We start from the raw sequence: 18,525 nt of genomic DNA, 5'->3' as shown, positions 1-18,525 counted from the left end.
AAGCCTATACTGAAAAAGAATTCTGAGTGATATTTACTTGAAAAACAAATAATAAAGTATTTTCAACTGAGAAATTCAGTGTAAATTTTACAGGGAGAGTTTTTGTTGTAAATTTTAGTCTTTAGTCTCTATTGATACATTTGTTGTCATGTGTGGCATACATTTATATTCAAAATTATTATATTTACAATTATATTGTTTCCACAGATATTTTATATTGATTCCTAGTCATGCCCGTGTTAAGAGGGTGGTCATTTTATGTTATGGTTTATTTGTAGAGCGTAACGTGGGAAATGATGGTATTTTACTTGCAATAACTAACTCTGACCACTAGAGGTCAGCGTTCGCTGCTTTGCGCGTATGACCAAGGGGGAGTCTCGCATTCTAATTCGAAGAAGAGCTACACGTAAGGCGATACAGCTCTGTCGAGCGAACGTTGAGAAATAATGTTAATATTTTGTGTTTCAGGTAAGACAATGGAGTCACAATACTATATCTTGATGTTTGAAGGTTTTTATTGATAGTGAGTGTTATATATTGACGTGAAGAGTGTTCATCGACGTTATTCGTTCGAGACGTAACTTTGAGATTGAAATAGAGGGAGGAGTTGCCGTCGAAATGGTGAGAGCGTCTTTTACAATGCTGCTAAACTAGCGTATATGCTACTTATGTGAAATATGTTTGCATTGAATATATGTCTAAGTTTACGGATGCGTTGCATTGGTTGTAATACTGGTTAAAAGGTTTATATTAGTCTAGCATTCTTGTGCGAAGAAGAGCTCCACATATGGTGGAAACAGCAGTGTCAAGCGAACGTTGAGAATAAATGTTAATATTTTGTCTTTCAGAAACCCAAAATGAAATACGTAGCGACAGATTGAGAAAGACAAGTCTTCCTGCACCACGCTACACGTGCTTCACATTAAGACTCACTAGCTTTGGTGTTAATCTGATTGCAGCCGAGTTACTGCTCTCGTGAGCTCCTCGCCCAGTCAGCAGAAGTTGAAGCCGAACACAGCGACCTACATTTGAGGTAAATGAATCAAAAGGAGGTAAAAATAGTCAACCGTTCTTTGGGTTAAATAGCATTTTCGGTATTTTATTTGCCGAGTTCATCATTATTAGAGTGGACTCAGCAGACAAAGCGGATGTCGTAGGCAAGCATACTATTTCAAGATCATACTCAACATATTTTTTTCCACTGGTGATTTTACAAATATAGTTGAGGGAGGTCGTGCAACTTCTGAAGATGGTGATGATGATACCAAAGATAATTATGAATCCTAACAAGATGATGATGATGATGACTGCTGATCATTTGGGTGTGATACTGGTGAAAATGAGGCTGATCGCTGAAGGAGGATACGAAAGATAGTGATCGCCATGACAACAAATGAACATTGAGATGATGATGATGACAGAGATAACAACGATGCTGTAATAGTTATGCAGATACCGCATAAATAAAGGCAATGAGGAGGTCAATGATTTCATTAATTTGAATTTCGCGGATCACATTGACATTGAAGACTACTCGGAGATGTTGAAATTCAGAGGCCTGCTGGAAAACCTGATAGACCTAAATGGTGATTATAAAAATGACTTTGTACAAAGTATTACAATGAAACTGTGATGTGATTGTTGATAATGATTATGATGAATAAAGCTGGTGAGCAATGACAGATGATGAAAATAAGCCGCAGGCCTAATTGGCACGTCAAAGTACACCTGCACTTAACTCCACTTAAAATGTTCAGTTTCAGGCTCTTGGTATTTACTGTAACTGGACTGAGGAAGCATTAATATTAAATCAGCAGTGCTTGTAGTGCCTCTGACTGGACTGGCCTTTGAAATGCCGATTTTCCTGAAATGAGAGTGTATAAAATGGGAGTTTCATAAATAATTCCACAAAACTGCCCCCCCCCCAAAAAAAAAAAAAAAACACCCAAAAACATTTGAGCGGTGAATTAACATTTGCCCGACAGAAACAGAGAACACACAGCGCGACATCACAAATCCCTTCCTGTATACCATGCCCGTTCCAAAATATTATTACTCGAGACGTAACAAAATCACATTTGATTTCTAAAATCGTTTTTCATTGAAAAGATGCCAATGTATCAAATCGAACCAAAACGAAATGTTTCTCTTTATAATATATCGAGATTGCCGATATATATCTTTGAAGGAAATGCCAAATTTACAGTGATGACAAGTTTATACATATGTATGTAAAATGACAACAAGGAAGTTTTTCCATCATACCCTCTCTGTAAACAAAAATCTATGCGTGTTTAGAATGGTGAATAAACCCTGACAGGTTTTGAATAAGACTGTTGAATGTTACAGCTCATTCTTCGTTTGTGCGGCACGGTCTGAGTGTTTTTAGAAAGGGGGGGGGGCTTGATGAGTTCAGCTGTGGAGGGAGGATAGAGGAATGTTCCAGAATGCTGATACTGGGGGACTGATACACAAATATGTTCACACAAACACCAAAACACAAATGCTCACACACACATGCACGTGCACACACGCCTAAATTGAGTCCAACACTCATCAACTCTTTGCTCTCTCTCCAAAACGACTCATACTTGTACACACTCATGAACTTAACACAGACTTATACACACATACACACCCACGCACTTATGCACACTCGGTGATCCGGGTGGAATCAAAGGGTATTAGTTGTGCGGTGTTCAGTTCCCCCGGTCCTTTCCCAGCATTCTCCACAGCTGTACGATTACACAGGTGTTTGGCAAAAACACACTGTTAGCGACTGCGGAGGGGCTCGCTCTCTCTCTCTCTCTCTCCCTCTCTCTTGCTCTCTCGCTCTCTCTCTCTCTCTCTCAACTGTGGTAGCCGGTGGTCTGATTTTTTTTTTTTTTTTGGTACAGTACAGCATGGCCTTTTATAATGTTGGAGTTGGCTAACTACTGGAAAACCACAAAGTGTTTTTTTTTTTGTAAGATTTTATTCTGAAGTGCATGGTGAGGGCCCAGTGGTTGAAATAAACAGCTGTACCAGCTTCCCACACTTTTTTTTTTTTTTTTGTGGACATGACTTCTCCCACCAGGAGCTTGTCCACAGAATTTTTCTGTGCTGAGAATTCTGTGCAGTCCGAGTTGAAATTGTGCGATGCTTGAATTGTGACATTGTTGAATTTCGTATTTTTGCTAAATTAAAATTTGGTATTCACAGAATGTGTTCTCTAAATGTAAAGAACACACAAAAGGAGACACGTTTTCTATGGTTAAAAACGAACAACAACAAAAACTTTTTGTCACATGAATGGAAAACTGTCTGCGGGACCTGACAGTAGATTTGTATTTTAATACTGTCAGGTTTTGCCTGGAGTTGGGGGACCAAAACGCAGGGTAGCGAGGCAGGAGTGCAGACAAGGAAATGTTTAAGGATCATGGCCATTGAATCGGGCCCGTCCGGTGGCTGTCCAGTAGACCAGACGAGCGGATCCTGACTGGGCCAGTTAGGTGGTTGTTTCGTAGGCCAGACCGGCAGTGATGGCGGCCGTAGGATGTGCCCCGTCGGAGGCGAATCGGAGGGTACCGCAAGTCGTGCGCCGCCGTAACAGGAACTTGAAGCTGCAGACGGCCGCTGGACTTGGACCGCTGGAACAGGGACTGCAGACGGCTGCAGGACGTGCGCCACCGGAACAGGTACTTGAGACAGCCGCCGGATGTGCCTCTCCAACACTGGTCTAGAATCAGATCTCACCTGTTCTTACGGGATCTCACAAACAATAAGATGAGCATGCAAGTTACAATACAAAAAAAAGAACAATTCATTTTGCATCTCCGTACTTGCAATGAGTAACTTCATTCTTTCACAAAGCTGATGCTTCCGATGTTGGGAACATCACGAGAAATCCACGATCGCTCACTTCTCGTGCTCGTTTTCTTATACGTACGGTTACTTCTCTCAAGGATGTTTTTTTTTTTTTTTTTTTTTCAGCTGCTCAGCTGTGACCCAGATGCGACAGACATACTTTGTTCTGTGTCAGACCATAACTGTTTGTTCCTGTTCTTTGTCAAGGTTAACGTGGCACACAGACTAAACGAGCTTATATTGTTTTCATGTTATATCATCTTGGCCCTATTCACACATTGAGCCCGAATAGAAGCAATGAGTGTTCAAGTGACATTTTATTTGATTTTACAGGAAACCATCACCAGGAATAGTGGAGTTATATATACATACACATATATATATATATATATATATATATATATATATATATATATATATGAACAATTTTGTCTTCTTGCGTAACATACGGTATGAGTATCTCAAGGGCTTTCTTACATTTGGTGACACCAAAATGTTGAGAATGTTGTTGTTCTGAAAAGGTTGACAACATTGTTGTTCGCAAGTGTTAAGGCCTTTTCACAGTGCACTTGTTTTTCTAATTTTTTTTTTTTTGTGTGTGCAGGGACCCCAGCCATAGAAAGCAAAGTCTGGACAATGGTATGCGTGGGTTTCATATTGTCACCCAGCGTGATGTCATGTCACCGTGCAATGAAATGCAACACAATTGCCCATTTCCCAAATTTGCCAAACCTCACAATTTATTATTCTAAAATAATATATTGTATAACGGCCGCAACAGATTGCAACAAGCATGGATGCCCCTCTGATTGGTCGATTGCGAGCACGCTGAAATCAGTCTGCCAATCCGGCGCCTATTGACGTCACTGCCAAGCCACGTCTGAGTTGAACATTTTTCAACTGGAGGCGCGGTGGCACAATGTCAAACGACCACCTTGACCAAGTGTTTCGTTGTCACGCTCTCGATGAATGCGGTCATGACAGTGCACTGCGCCCCGCTAAGTGCAGTGTGAAAAGGCATTTTACGGATGGACGAACACACGCACACTGTCCTGACCTCTGCCGAAGCACTGAGAGTCGCTCACCAAACCCCTCGGGTTCGATCCAAGTCAAGAACCACTGCTTTAAGTGCATCCAATGAATTTGCTTTGTACCATGGAGTGTTTTTTTTGTTTTTTATTTTTTATAAATCCATTGAAAGAAGGCCTGATTAACCACATCCTTCCACAACCAAAGCAATATTTCCCATTGGAAATGATGTAAATCAAATTAATCTGTTCCAGACACCCAAACATAGTACTAAAAATACAATTCTGGTCGCCAGTTAGTTATAGTGCCCGGATAGAGACAGAAAACCATTCACTCTCACATTTACGACTGAAAGTGGGACCAAAAGTACCACTTCACCATCAACGACGTGTGAAATAAATACTAATGACTATTGAAATGGGTGAATTAATACTAAGCATAGAAGACAATCAGTTGCTCCTCCATGTGAATCTGTGTCCGGCTTAAGCTTCAGCTTCAGGTCACTTCCCAGATGGCTAGGGTTCTGTTTCACATTAGAATTCCAGTATTCTGCAGTTGTAGGGGAGGATTGGCTTCCACTTTAATTTTTGGAAATCTTTGTGAGCAATGTATATATTTGTAAGCTGGTTTATAGGCAAAAGTGCATCTCCTTCACCTGACAAGGGAGAGGGCCGATTTTATGATTTCCTGTAGGAAAAACAAAACATGCTCATGCAGAGAGTAATTTGTGGAAATAGGTCAGTCACTTTCTACCTGCAGGCTGTTGGTGACCAGGTTGGTGTGACTGCACCTCTTCACCTCCCACCTTCAACCTACAGTCTACCAAGAATTGTTACTCTACCATTTTAAAAACTTCGCATTCTTTTTTTTTTTAGCTTCATTTTTGAAGTCCAATAATTATGTTGGTTCACTAAAGCAGTTTATTTAAAGCCAAATGCTACTTTTAATCAAGGAGGAGGGGCTTGATCAGACCGTAGGATTTGCGACAACCATATCACCCACGGGTGCTACGCCCTTGGCAACTGTGACTTCAACTTCTCTTCATTTTTTTTTTTGTAGGACTACAAAAATGAAAAGAATCTTTTAACAACTAAAACAGTGACACAGATCCTCTTGAAGGTACCCTGGTGAAGTTGTAAAAATGTAGAAACAGCTTTAAAAATTGTTAGTTTATTGCAAATTGCTCATACTTTGGTCCCTCACAGGGGCGGAACTATAGTGAGATAGAGAGCTGTGGGCAAACACAAAATCCTGAAAAATCATATATATAATCGTGTGTATACATATGTATATATATATATATATATATATATATATATATGAAATGGCAAAACTTTAAATTGTATAGTGGACCTTGCATTCTTAGTCTTTTTACTGGAAAAAAATATTACTGGTCACATCTGACCTCGGTTGTGAACCCCTGATATCATTGGCATAGATATAGAAGAGCAAAATATATGTTGCATGGGGAAAAAAATGCATTTTACCCTAAAATAAAAATGAATCCACTGTTTTATTTTAATCAGGCCAACTACAGTTTAAAAAAATAATACAGGAGGTTGGAAGTAGAGTCAATTTATCTCGCAACTCAAAAAGGGCTGAACATGGCTGGCTAATTTTCGTGAAATTTTACGTGGCAAACGAGGCTTTCTTGTTGTCTTTCTTTCTCTTGCAGACTGTCGGCGCCTGCGACGGCGCGATGGTGTTAGACGAGGATGTAAGCTAGGTGGCCGCACCACCACATGAATCAAAGCGACCGAGGCTTCACAGCCACACGCGCACGGCGACCGTGCTGAGCGCCCGGGCATCTTCAGCACCTGCAGCCGAGCGAAGGGAGCCCTCACCCGGCCACAAGAAGCGCACACTCCGCCCGGATTCTTCCAAGCTGCCTCCACAGTCCTCTTCCTCTTGACTCGCATGCACACGCACGGAGCGAAAAGTCGGAATCTCTCCGGAGGTTTGCGTCAGCTCTGACAAGCTTGCGAATGTGTTTTAGTTTTTTTTATTTTTATTATTGATTCGTATAATCGTTTGAGGCTGACAGTCAAACCGGGGCGGACGAACTGCGTCTTGACGCGAAGAACTCGGACTTCTTTGGCTGGAGAGGGCGAGAGAGAAAAAAAAAACACACACACGCCAAAACACAAGTCCTCTCTGCGACTTCTTTTTTTTTTTTTTTTTTCGTCCAGCGACTTTAAACCAGGAACCCGCTTGTGAGCTGTCTACCCCGCTGAGGATGAGAGGAAATTAGACGTGTTGATCGAAGCTTTAAGCTTGTTTTTACTGGATTTATTTTGGCTGTGGCAAGCAAAGACCCGGAGCGGAGAGGAGCTGCGCGTAAAAAAAAAAAAAAAAAAAAAAAGCGAAAGAGGTCTTTCCTCCGCTCTCCTCATCTACATCACCATCCAACTCCAGTTCTGTCTGTCTGTCTGTCTCCGTCTCCTTCCTCTGTCCATCTCTTTCTCCCATTTGTTTCCATGTTGTAGGTCCGCGTGATTTTGCTAAAATGCATCATCAACAGCGGATGGCAGCTTTGGGCACAGACAAGGAACTGAGTGACTTACTGGATTTTAGCGCGGTAAGAACATTTCATTTCTTCTTATTTGAAACAAATGAGTGTGATGATAGGAAAAGGTTGCAAGTAAATAAAGCACGTCCTGTTAGGCTTTCGCAGTTTACATGTTTAATGAATGAGTTGCACGGCGCATAACCTGCTTCTATTTCCTTTAACGTTAACTGGACAAAGTGTGTTTATTTAGAGTAAGTTAAAAGAAAAGTGAGAGCATATTATGTGATTTCATTTTGTTTGTGTGTGTGTGTGTGTAGATATTTCTGATGCTGCATTGGTAATTTTGTTGTCTTATAGATGCGAAACAGCGATTTGAAAATGTTCCCATCATCCATGGTAGTATATCTCATTTTAAGTCCTTCTCCCCCCCCCACTTTTTATGTAGCCTTTTGCCCTTGACAACAACAAAAAAATGCTCTTTAATTTTCAATTGCAATGTACCGTGCACAGCACAGTAGACAGAATAGTTTAAAAAAAAAAAAACTCTTTCAGCATGAACCTGCGTGTTGCACATGTCCCGTTCGTGCAGCTTTCAGTGTTACACGCGCAAAGTACTAATCCCGTTTTAAATGTAGCCCCCTCCCACCATTCCCCCCCTCCCAATTCCCTTGGAATAAAAGACTGTGGTGTGAACTTGAGGGACAGGAAATAGTGTTCCATGCTCTCGGCCATGTTTTCTGTGCCTCTACCTCCCTCTGGGAGCAAGTTTGGTCACAAGAGGAGGAGGGGGGGGGGTGAGGAGGAGGAAAACAGATACAGCCCTCAATGAGGAAGAATAAACGGACTCCCATTAATCCTCGTATGAAAGGAAGATATGTCAGATTAGAAAGTGCAAAAAAAGGCGAGTGGTGCTGCATGCCAGGAAATCCTTCAACAAAAGACAAAAATGGCATGTTAGTACTTATTAATTAAAAAAAAAAGAAGCAAATGCAATATGACAATAACGTGCACATTGACATATCTTGTCTTACAGTTAAACAGGTTGATATAATTCCCAGAAGGAATATTCATGCAACTATAATAGCCGAGTTTCACAGAAACAAGACAGGGGTGCCAATCTTTAGTTTCAAAGACATCAAATGTAACAGGCGTTTTGACCTGCACTATTGTCAATGTTTGATAACCAGTTGAAGAGTCTTTAAGAGACTTTATAATGAGGCTATATCAAATACAGATTTTTGTGTGTGTGTCCTGTGGGACTGTTATTGGGAAGTGCTTGCAAAGTAAGCATTATAAATTATACAGACAAAAACAAAAAATGGGAAATCGTTTCAAGATATATCGCCATGCATTATATTGTGTTAAGGATTATAAAATAGAATATTCACAGAATCATATATGCATCAAAACTTTATTGTTATTATTATACCATTTCAAGACTTTTCTCCGGAACAATATTGTAAACAAATACACATAAGCGTGCTAGATGTATTCATAAATTTGTGCATTAAAATGTTTCAGTCCATTTTACATGGAAAAAAAAAAAGAACTGCAAAATAACACCACACACACCGGCACACACACCTTTAAGGCCTCTGTCCGATACATTAAGATACAAACTCAAATGTTGCATTTCATCATTTTCCGCAATGTGGACTCGTTAAAAATATGAAAATCTCAATAAACAAACATTTGCCCGAATAGAGCGGCAAGCCCGCCTGAGCGTCTCCTCCTACCATTTAAAGCAGGCCAAAGATTAATTTATGCTTTTGGAAGCCTGTGAACGCCCACCACTGGACCGATAACAATTGATAAAAAAGTAGAAAATTCTCTCAATTCATCACACTTCTGTAAACCATCCAACACTTGTGTGACCTCCATCGGGCACATTTCAGGCCCAACAGGAGGCACAGTGACGTCAATTTGAATTGTTATCAATGACTTTAGAGAACTTTCAATTTATAATAAAAATATGATATTATATTATATAATATCATATTATTATTATATTACATTACATTATATATTATATTATATTATATTATATTATATTATATTATATTATATTATATTATATTATATTATATTATAAAGTTAGAAATAAAATAAAATAAATATGAATAATAATTAAAAAAAAATGCAGATACTTGTATGTGAAAGTTTGACACCCATTAAGTGCACACTGATGCTCCACCAAAAAATAAAATATGACTTTTCACGATCTGTAATATGGTGAAGCAGCATATTCACGAGTGTGACTTCTTGCATGTAGTTGTCACTTTCAAAGATGAAGTCTGATATTATCTCAATATGATGAGTTTCATTCCCAAGTTGTGTTTTGCAAGATAATTGGCTATTCAGAAATAAAACCACTCGGAGAAAAACTGATACGGAACTGTAGAATTTCAAGTTGGAGTTTTAAGAACAGACAAGTAGGGTGCTGATCTGTTCCAATTGTGCACGTGTACCCCTTGTAATTCAGTCCTTGTTTTTTTTTTTTTTTTTTTTTTTTTGAGGTGAATGCTTCTTGAAAAGCAGATGCCACCTTTACATTTGAGGCAAGAGGTGATATACTTCTTGCGGCACTATTTCCCAGCCAAATGTATCCCTGGTGTATTGGAATGAAGCTTTTCATATGTAGCTGCAGTCATTTTCTTTTTTTTTGGTGTGCTCTTATTTGGTGCTTCTGTCTGTGCTCTTGGAGGTAATGTGCGCTCTATTTGTCTTCTAGATGTTTTCCCCTCCTGTTAGCAGTGGAAAGAATGGACCGACCTCCCTGGGGAGTGGACATTTCGCCGGCTCAAGTACGTCAGCTTTCTTCTTTTTTTTTTTTTGGTTTTACTGAGCTGTATGTCGTTCTCTCAATTTGAAATGCTCCCATACACCTGTTCATTGCTGCTCTGCTACTGCTCTGTGGGGAACCACGCACATTTTTTTTTTTTGTGGGGTAGTTGGCTTGTGTTGTATTTGCTCAGACTTCTAGTTTGCTGTGTGGAATTATACTTTATATTCCTGAAAGAAATATGTATATGGTTCCAGTCGTGGAAGTTTGCTGCTACAACTTGGGGTCTCGTGCACAATCTGATTCGATCCGATACAAGATCTGAGATATTAATGTAACAATATATTTAATTGTGGTGATGGACTGCGTCATACTGAAGTATTTCTTAAAAAAAAAAAAACCTTAATGTTAGAAAAATATGTTGCAGTCGATATGAGCTTCACTCAAATATAATTCAGTTGATGAGCTCAAGTTTCAGTTTTGTGCAGAGTTGTGTATTTTGTGCAGGTTTTTCAGAATCGAAGCAAAACAAGAGGCTCTTGCTAATTAGTTTATGACATTGTAATATAATGTAATAATACAAATGTTATCATGTTTTTGGTCGTTTTATTTACCCTCAATGTGGTGGATGACTTATTTTGAGCTACTCATGTTCATTCCTCAGAGACTTCCTGTTTTCCTGATTTGGTGATGTCACTCTTTCCTGACTGGGGATTAGCTCATTGCGGTTCTATACAGTGCGGACCTTGTGGTGTCAAGCTGTCGTGAAACACGGTCGCTTTGAAAGTTGAACCGGACTGTCGATTGCGAGGGAAAACTGTTTTCGGTTTAAACGCAGGTTGTAACTTGGTGAGTTTGTCATGAACGTGTGAGTGAGATTGACATTAATGAGATAATACCAGCAGAGTGTGTAATTTATTCACGTAATCCTGTTTGGCTTTTTAGTAAGTGAGTGAGTTACTTACTTCCTTTATGTGTCTTCTATTCATACGTTCGGTCGGTGAGGTACGCTGTAGCGGTCAGCATTTTGAATCTCCCCCAAAGTGTGCCAATGATTATTTATGCTGCCCCTCTCTGCTTTTGCCAGACAATAAACAGAGTATATAACTTGTGTATCATTTACTAATTCAGGATTTAGCCAGCACATTAAAAACGGAGGGCTGTGTGTTATATGTTTAGCTTGCAGTTCAGATGCTGAGATCAGGACAATAAAAGTGCAAGATCGTCCCAGTTCTTGTACACTGCCGACGACGCCTCCTGAACAGCTGCTTGTTAGCTTGCAGTTAGCCGGGATAGGCCCCAGCTAACTCTTGAACCTGAAATGGAGGCCGCCGACCGTATTGCTGCCAATACTGTCGTCTTTATACAAGTTGCAGTGGAATCTCAGTTTTGCATGCTTGAAAGAAAGACTAAAACTGAATTGTACGCAAACCAAAGCAATATTTTCCATAGGAAATAAGATAAATCCAAGTAATCTGTTCCAGACATTAAAATTGAATTTATAGAGAATAACTATAGTTTTAAATATAGAAAACAATTTGATTAAATAATAAATAATGAAAAATAAATAATAAATAATAAAAATAAATTAATTTTAAAATATTTTTTAACTTTATTAAAGATGCTTGTTGGCGTACGAAAGACAATGGGAGGCGATATCTTTGTTTGGAAGTGCAATCCCTGTTGTCCGGTGTTACTTCCCTTTCAATTTTACGAACACAAGGACCAGCCTGGGAGGATAACAAAAACAAAAAAATCTCTCTTTGATGTCGACTTCCCATCCATCCGGCTGAGATTGACCATGCGTACATCATTTTTTGTAAATGGCTTTGCACTCTTTCTTTAATTCTCAATAAACAAGCATGCAAAACTTTAGAAATGTTTCAGATGAACGTTGCAGGGTGATGCTCACTCAACAAGGAAAAACTCATGGTTATGCTTTGTGTGCACGCTCAATTCTAGGAAATGAACGGCTGACTTGAGTTGTATGAAACCTTGGATACATGTATGAAAAATCAAACCAATGCTAAAGTTTTTAACCTTCAATTGCACGGTTACATATTGTCAGTTCTGAGAGCGTGGGAATTCCACTCAGCCTTAGTCCATCCACGTGCATTTTCGTGGCTAAGGCAAAAAAACGGCATGCGGACATCCTTGTGTGGATTCCCGGAGGCCGTTAGTGAGCGAATGAGGCCTATATACAATGTTGTCATTGATGAATCAGAAATGTCTTGTGCGCGCTGTTATATCACATGTAGATGAGTTTGTATTTAAAAAAAAAAATCGATTTACAGTGTCGCAATTATATCATGAGATAAATGTGACACACGCTAACTTGTGTTTACTGTATTTGGGGGTTCGGTAGTCTGCAGAATGTTGCAGTGCTAATGAAATATTGAACTCCACGTCCTCCGCAAAACAACATACAGAATACAAAGACGCGCCTAATTAGTGCAACGTGCGTGTAGCGTAACGGCATGTCCTGTGCCATGTTGAGGCAAACCGAGTCTACCACCGTCCAAGCACAAGCAGTCTGCTTGGTTGAAATCGTTCCTGCCGGGTTTTCACCAAGTGAAACTCGGAGGTCACTTCCGTTGATCCTGCCATTTTGTTATTTGCCCCCCCCCAAAAAAAAACAAAAAAACAGCACGATGCAGACGTCCTGTTTGTTTACTGCTTGTTTGTGTGCCATGGTGTGGTTTGCCCCCGTGCCGCGCATGCAAATGGAGCAGGACCAGAAATGTTATGAGTTTGGGGGCAGAAGAGGGAGGGGGGGGGTACCTAGTTTTGGTTTGCATTTTCAGCGGCTTTTATGCTATGGTTTGCAGCTTCGATATGCATCTTCACTTTGGAATTATTTTCCTGCACCAAAAAATAAAAAGCAAACACACAGTACTGTCACACAAACTTGAAACTACACCAACAAAATCCCATTTTTCCACCCGCATGTACAAGATTCATCACGCACACACATTGTGCTCACCCCTGCTGCGGCTTTCTGCAGGCCTCGGCATTTTGATGAGCCCGGCGCTGTTTGTGAATGCAGCTAATTAGAACTCTATAGACCCACACAGCCATGAGAGCAGCAGTTTGCAAAGGAAGGGATGAGGCCAGAGGCTCGGACATGCTGACACTGAACCCGCTCCTCACATTGGATGTTTAGTTCTGCTCAGCAGTCGTGACTTTGGTCTGGATTTTGGGCTCGTTTAAAAAAAATAAATAAATAAATACTGCACAGCGGTTTGATCTCCTAGCATGCAGCTAAATCATTCCCAGCAAAATATTTTTGTTCCGCTAACCTTTGAGAAAATCTATTGGATTGAAATTCAACAAAAAATCCAAGTGTGCATTTTAGAAAATATAAAAAAAAAATTCCTGCTGCCACACCGTGCTTTTTTTATTTTTCTGGAACTTATTATCCTTTTTGCATTTTATGAACTCCTTATATCCTGCCACAAAAAAAAAACTTGGCTAATAGGAAAGTAGTAATTTATGTAAAAGAAATATGTAGTATTGATACATTTACACTGTGAGCTAAGTTTAGCCCGGGTTGTTTGGCGAGTTGCGGAGAGTTTTTGTATGCGTGTACGTTTTTGCTCGAGAAGGGAAAATGCTAAACGTTCATAGCGTCTGCATAACGATATCAGATGCTTGTGTTCATCATCTCATTACAAATTTTTACTTTAATAATACAAGCACTATAAAACCGTGATTTACGTCTACCCGATATTTCCCGTATATTTTTACCACAAGGCAGAAAATTATAAATGTAAAGAATTATGTGGAGGTGTCACACATGCAATGTAATCCATCTGAACGGCACAAAGCATATAAAAAATACCCAAAATACGATGGCGGGAATATGTCAAACAAATGTATATTTTCAGATCTCTGAAAGATGTATTTCTTCGCACCTTCCACAAAAACTATAAATATTCGTTTGTGTTTCTGACGGCTTATTGGCTGCTAAATCCATATATTTTAGGAAATCAATTCACCTTTCTACACAAAAGCCTCGCAACATAAAATGGTGCTAGAGTCCCACATGACATGCTCAGCCCACGGTCATCAGAAAGCAGGAAGTGGATTAACCGTTTTAATTATTGGGAGATTTTGCCGCTGTTGTTGTTTATTTTGGGATCATCCCTGGAAAGATAATGCACACATCAAACTCTGTGTGTGTTTCTAATCTCCTCCTGGATGAAGCCGTTCAGAGAGCAGCTCCACTGTGCTTGTCACTAGCGCCACTCGTCTATTTCAGGTCTTGGCTGCTTTTGGTGCCCCCCCCCCACCCTCCCCTCACTACAACGCCGTTCGAACCCCTCAGATGTGCTATTTGTTTCCCTGTCACCAGTGTTGGAAGGCGACTGAGGCGTGTGAGTGTGATAGTGTATAAATGAGAGATTTGAGTAGATTTCACCAAATTCTGCATATGTATGTTTGTACGTGCTTGCATGCGTCTGAAGTCGAAACATATCGCTACAAAGGCACGAAGCAAAGATGAACGAAAGACTGAGTAAAGTAGCAAATGAAAAAGAAAAGATCCAAAAGAGTCTTTTGATTGCATCGTTAAGGGAAAAATGCGCGCTGTTGCTCACAAAGTTGGGGCTTAATCCCAATAGAAGTTACCTCAATGCGCTCAACAAAACACGGAAGCTCGACTCAAGGTCTGTGTGGATGATTTTGTTCCTCCCACAAATAAAAATACTTTAAATTGTTCTGGTTTTTTTTTTCTCTAGTTCGGCGGGCCGGATTAAAACATTTCGCGGGCCGCATGTGGCCCCCGGGCCGTAGGTTGCCCACTCCAGACTAGGACTTTCCAGGTGACTCTAAGCAGAATAAGCGGGAGCAGTGTCGGTGGTCGAAGTTCCACTCCTGGAACCGATTCATTCCGTTTCTGTTTTATCTTAGGCGGGAAATTAATTTTGGAATCACCCCCCCCCCCCACAGCACCATTTGCTTCCTCACACATCTGCAGAGAAATTTGGCCAGCCGCAGATACAACTGCATTGGCAAACGGGATTTTTGTTCTTCTAATTGGTAGAACTTATTCAGTCACAGTTTACAGCTGAGATGAATTAAAAAAAAAAGGGGTTTGCTTCAATAATATCTCCTCTCACGTTTGATTTGATACACTTGTACCGAAAGCGATAATGCGCGTCAACGTGGTGAACAACGCCCCCACCGCCGCCCTCTTGTCTCTATTCAGTCAAATCAGCCTCCGTTCCGCCCGTCACTCAAACTCATCCTGGATGGTGGCTTTCAAAATAGAGGTGGCGAGCGGTAACCGGGTGCTCAATAGCTCACCCTCCTACCTTCTCTCTCTGCCTCTGAGGCTGTTAAATTGTCTTGTTTCCTTGGCAAAACCTCCCCGCCATGCTTTTAATTGAGGCACGGATTAAGAATTAATAGGCGTTTTTAGCTATAATGGCAAATATGATGAGCCCCATTTGCTTTTCAAACGCTAATAATGATGCTGCTAATAATGCTAGCGACTCCAATGTTCGCGTCTGTTGGAACTTGGCAAGGCTTTTTTTTTTCTCATTTATTTATTTATTTTTTTACAAAGCTCAAGAGATTGACGTCGCTACTGCTTCGGCAAGCTGACTTACGACCGAGTCGGCACTCCATATGTTTTCCCTAAAGGCGCAGCCCGGGCTAGTTGGGCCTAGCTATAGCGTTAGCGATAGCTTCTTTTTAGTTTGTTCACTTTGGTCTGTGACTCAGTGAGATCCGACCCGGTTGTCACTTTTTGTCAGCGTTTGAGTGTTTTGTTGCCTTTTTGATACGCTTTGTAATAAGACGACTAAATGCCTCCTGTCTGACAAACTGTCAGTGTTTAATTGCTGGTCTTCCTCAACTTTTTCTTTTTTTTCTGGAGTCACAAGTGGCTATTTTAGAGGCATCTGTTGGACACCTGCAGCAGGTAATCTGTCGGATTTATAAGCAAGCCCGCTTTTAGCTGCGGAGAGTGATTAGCGATGCAAGACAGGCAGAGAAATTGACTGCATAGATGTCCATATAATTTAGAGGAAATATGTCTCTTGTGCGTCACATTTCATTTCTTCGCTTTCTTGGATGCGGATAAGTGTGGTCATAGTTTGTGCGACAAGGTGATAACATTTGTTTTTGGCACACGCCAGTTATTTTACACAAAATAGGTATGCAGTCAAATGAAATTTTTCTTCTCCAAAATGAAATAATACGTCAAGAAAACGGTTTTGAAGCGGAATTTTTTTTTTTTATTTTAAAGGTACAAGTACGTCGAATCAAACCAAAAGTTTCCACCTTGAAATATATCGAGATAAGTATTTAATGGTCTTTTATCGGCATGATATACTTTAGAAGGAAATGGCACCTTTACAGTACTGAGAAGTTCAATAAAATCAAATCATCGCATCATACGGTCTCAAAGTCAGCGATACCAAAGGAAATCAGAATCCCACTGAGTCGAAACGAATCGAATCATTCCGCTTTTTTTGTGTATTTCAGAATACTTGGAAATAATGTAACAGGAGCAGCAGCTCCTCAAATTCACCTTCTATTGTGAGTGCGCCACCTTTTCGTCTTCATTGTAACAATCCTTCCGTCATGGGATACCTCAACTGCCTGTTAAAAAATAATTTAAAAAAAAGAAAAAAACCTCACACAATTTGTTATTTCCTTGAACCAATCACTTTCTTTTTATTGTCGTCTACCAAACTGTTGCTGTCCTTTTTTTTTTTTTTCATTCCAATGTTGCCAATTTCTGCAGGCCATTTTTTCTCCCCCTTCTAAATTTAGAACGAAAGCACAATTTCGGGGTATTTTCTGTGCAAAACATCCTGTGATCATGTGATGTTTTTGTTTTTATTCTTTTTAATTTAACATTTCCTTCTCGCCATCAACATCAACTCTTTCTTCCTGCCCTTATTATTCTGCACTTCCTTCTTAAACTTGGAGCGCTCTCAGCCATTGAGCTCACTTTTGTTTGCCAGTGTGAGTTTTCGTTACAACCAAGAACTAAAACATAGACACATATGGAAAAAAAAACAAAACTTAATGGCTTCAAATTGTACTTCCGGGTTAAAAGAAAAAAATAAAAATCAAACGAAATTAATTGTGATTAAAAATGTCGAGAGGTTCCCGACGATGAAGAACGCGGATGAGAACGCAGCAGGTGCTAGAGTGTTCATTTCTGTGTGGCATTCCAAATTTTGTTGCTTGTTATTAATGTGGAAAAAATAGGATGAAATGAATTGGAAAAAAAAAAATCACAGTCTGTCCACCACATACTTTTCATTTGCACAGATGTTACATTTTACTCACCTACCTTTTACAAATTCCATCCAACTATTTGTAAATTGAAATATTTGCTCGGTGATTGGCTGGCATCCCGTGCAGGATGTACTCCGCCTCTTATGCAGAGTCATCTTGGCTATGCCCACGATCACCCATGACCAAATGAGGTCAAAATCGCCGGATGAACTGAAAGTACATTTCATTTCAAAGTCAGCCATGAAGCAAATATTCTTATTCAAGAGAATGTGTTCATTGAGTGGGTTAAATGCACTAATGTGATGTACGCTGACTTGCCAGACACCCAGTGAACCTTCACACGAGCGCGACTAGCAGATGAAACCATCTGGTGCAGAGTGAGTGGTGGGATGGAGCGGCAAAGCCGCACAATGGTTTGTCCCAGCTTTTGTTTCAGTCTCAGGCTTTGGCAGCGCTGGCACCAGAGTGGCACTGCCAATTCCCTGTATGTGTGTGTGTGTGTGTGTGTGTGTGTGTTTGGGGAGGGGGGCAAAAATTGTGAGGGGGTTGCTTCGAAAATCTCTCTCTCAACTACACACACATGCGCGCATACACCCGCACACACCCCTATACGTGCACACTCACAAAGATTGTAAATTGTCTGGAACACCCCTCGTGCCATCTGGTCCTGTGATGGGCCAGACAGTGCGTGCGTGCGTGCGTGCGTGTGTGTGTGTGTGTGTGAGAGAGAGAGAAAGAGAGGGAGCACGAGCGAGAAAAAAGAAAATGGAGAAAACGAGTATATGCATATCTGTGTAGATTTTCTGGTCGTACGTGTTTGCCTTATTGTTCTTCTGCGCGCAAATATGAGAGGGAAGAAAACGACTCTCGGCTATCGAATATCAAACGGCATTTATTCCGTTATCTTTGCGTTTGTGTGCGTGCGACAAGTTCACAATGTCCTGAAGAGACCCAAGGTTTCCTTCCTCAGAGCTTCTGAACATCTGCAATCTGGTGTGTTTGCGTGTGTGTGTGTCATCAAGAGAGACACATTGATCTTCCTGCTACATTCCATTCTCTCAGGGCTCCGAATAGCAAGAACTCGTCTCTATAAACATTTGTC

At 40.4% G+C, this 18,525-nt stretch overlaps 1 protein-coding gene across 6 annotated transcripts in view; it reads left to right on the top strand.

Annotated features, from left to right (window-relative positions):
* Positions 1 to 242: 242 nt before the first annotated feature.
* The window catches only part of tcf4 (transcription factor 4), a 120,824-nt gene continuing 102,541 nt past the window's right edge, over positions 243 to 18,525 (top strand). Inside the window, exons 1-8 of one of the 6 annotated variants that reach the window (XM_088281008.1) lie at positions 405 to 621; positions 849 to 1,033; positions 3,345 to 3,677; positions 4,451 to 4,485; positions 6,551 to 7,246; positions 7,362 to 7,453; positions 7,742 to 7,780; positions 10,116 to 10,188. In XM_088281008.1, coding sequence (XP_088137134.1) covers positions 7,382 to 7,453; positions 7,742 to 7,780; positions 10,116 to 10,188 — 184 coding nt within the window. In that variant the 5' untranslated portion in view covers positions 405 to 621; positions 849 to 1,033; positions 3,345 to 3,677; ... (1 more) ...; positions 6,551 to 7,246; positions 7,362 to 7,381. Of the gene's footprint in view, positions 622 to 848; positions 1,034 to 3,344; positions 3,678 to 4,450; positions 4,486 to 6,550; positions 7,454 to 7,741; positions 7,781 to 10,115; positions 10,189 to 18,525 lie in introns of all 6 variants that reach the window. The other 5 variants (XM_088281004.1, XM_088281006.1, XM_088281003.1 and 2 more) reach the window with 5 other exon arrangements.

This window comes from Idiotropiscis lumnitzeri, chromosome 18, assembly GCF_059441095.1.
Source record: "Idiotropiscis lumnitzeri isolate Australia: NSW breed Sydney's pygmy pipehorse chromosome 18, RoL_Ilum_1.0, whole genome shotgun sequence".
Taxonomy (NCBI): Eukaryota; Metazoa; Chordata; class Actinopteri; order Syngnathiformes; family Syngnathidae; genus Idiotropiscis; species Idiotropiscis lumnitzeri.
Note: the sequence above shows the minus strand (reverse complement) of the source record. Positions and strands in the feature narration are given on the sequence as shown.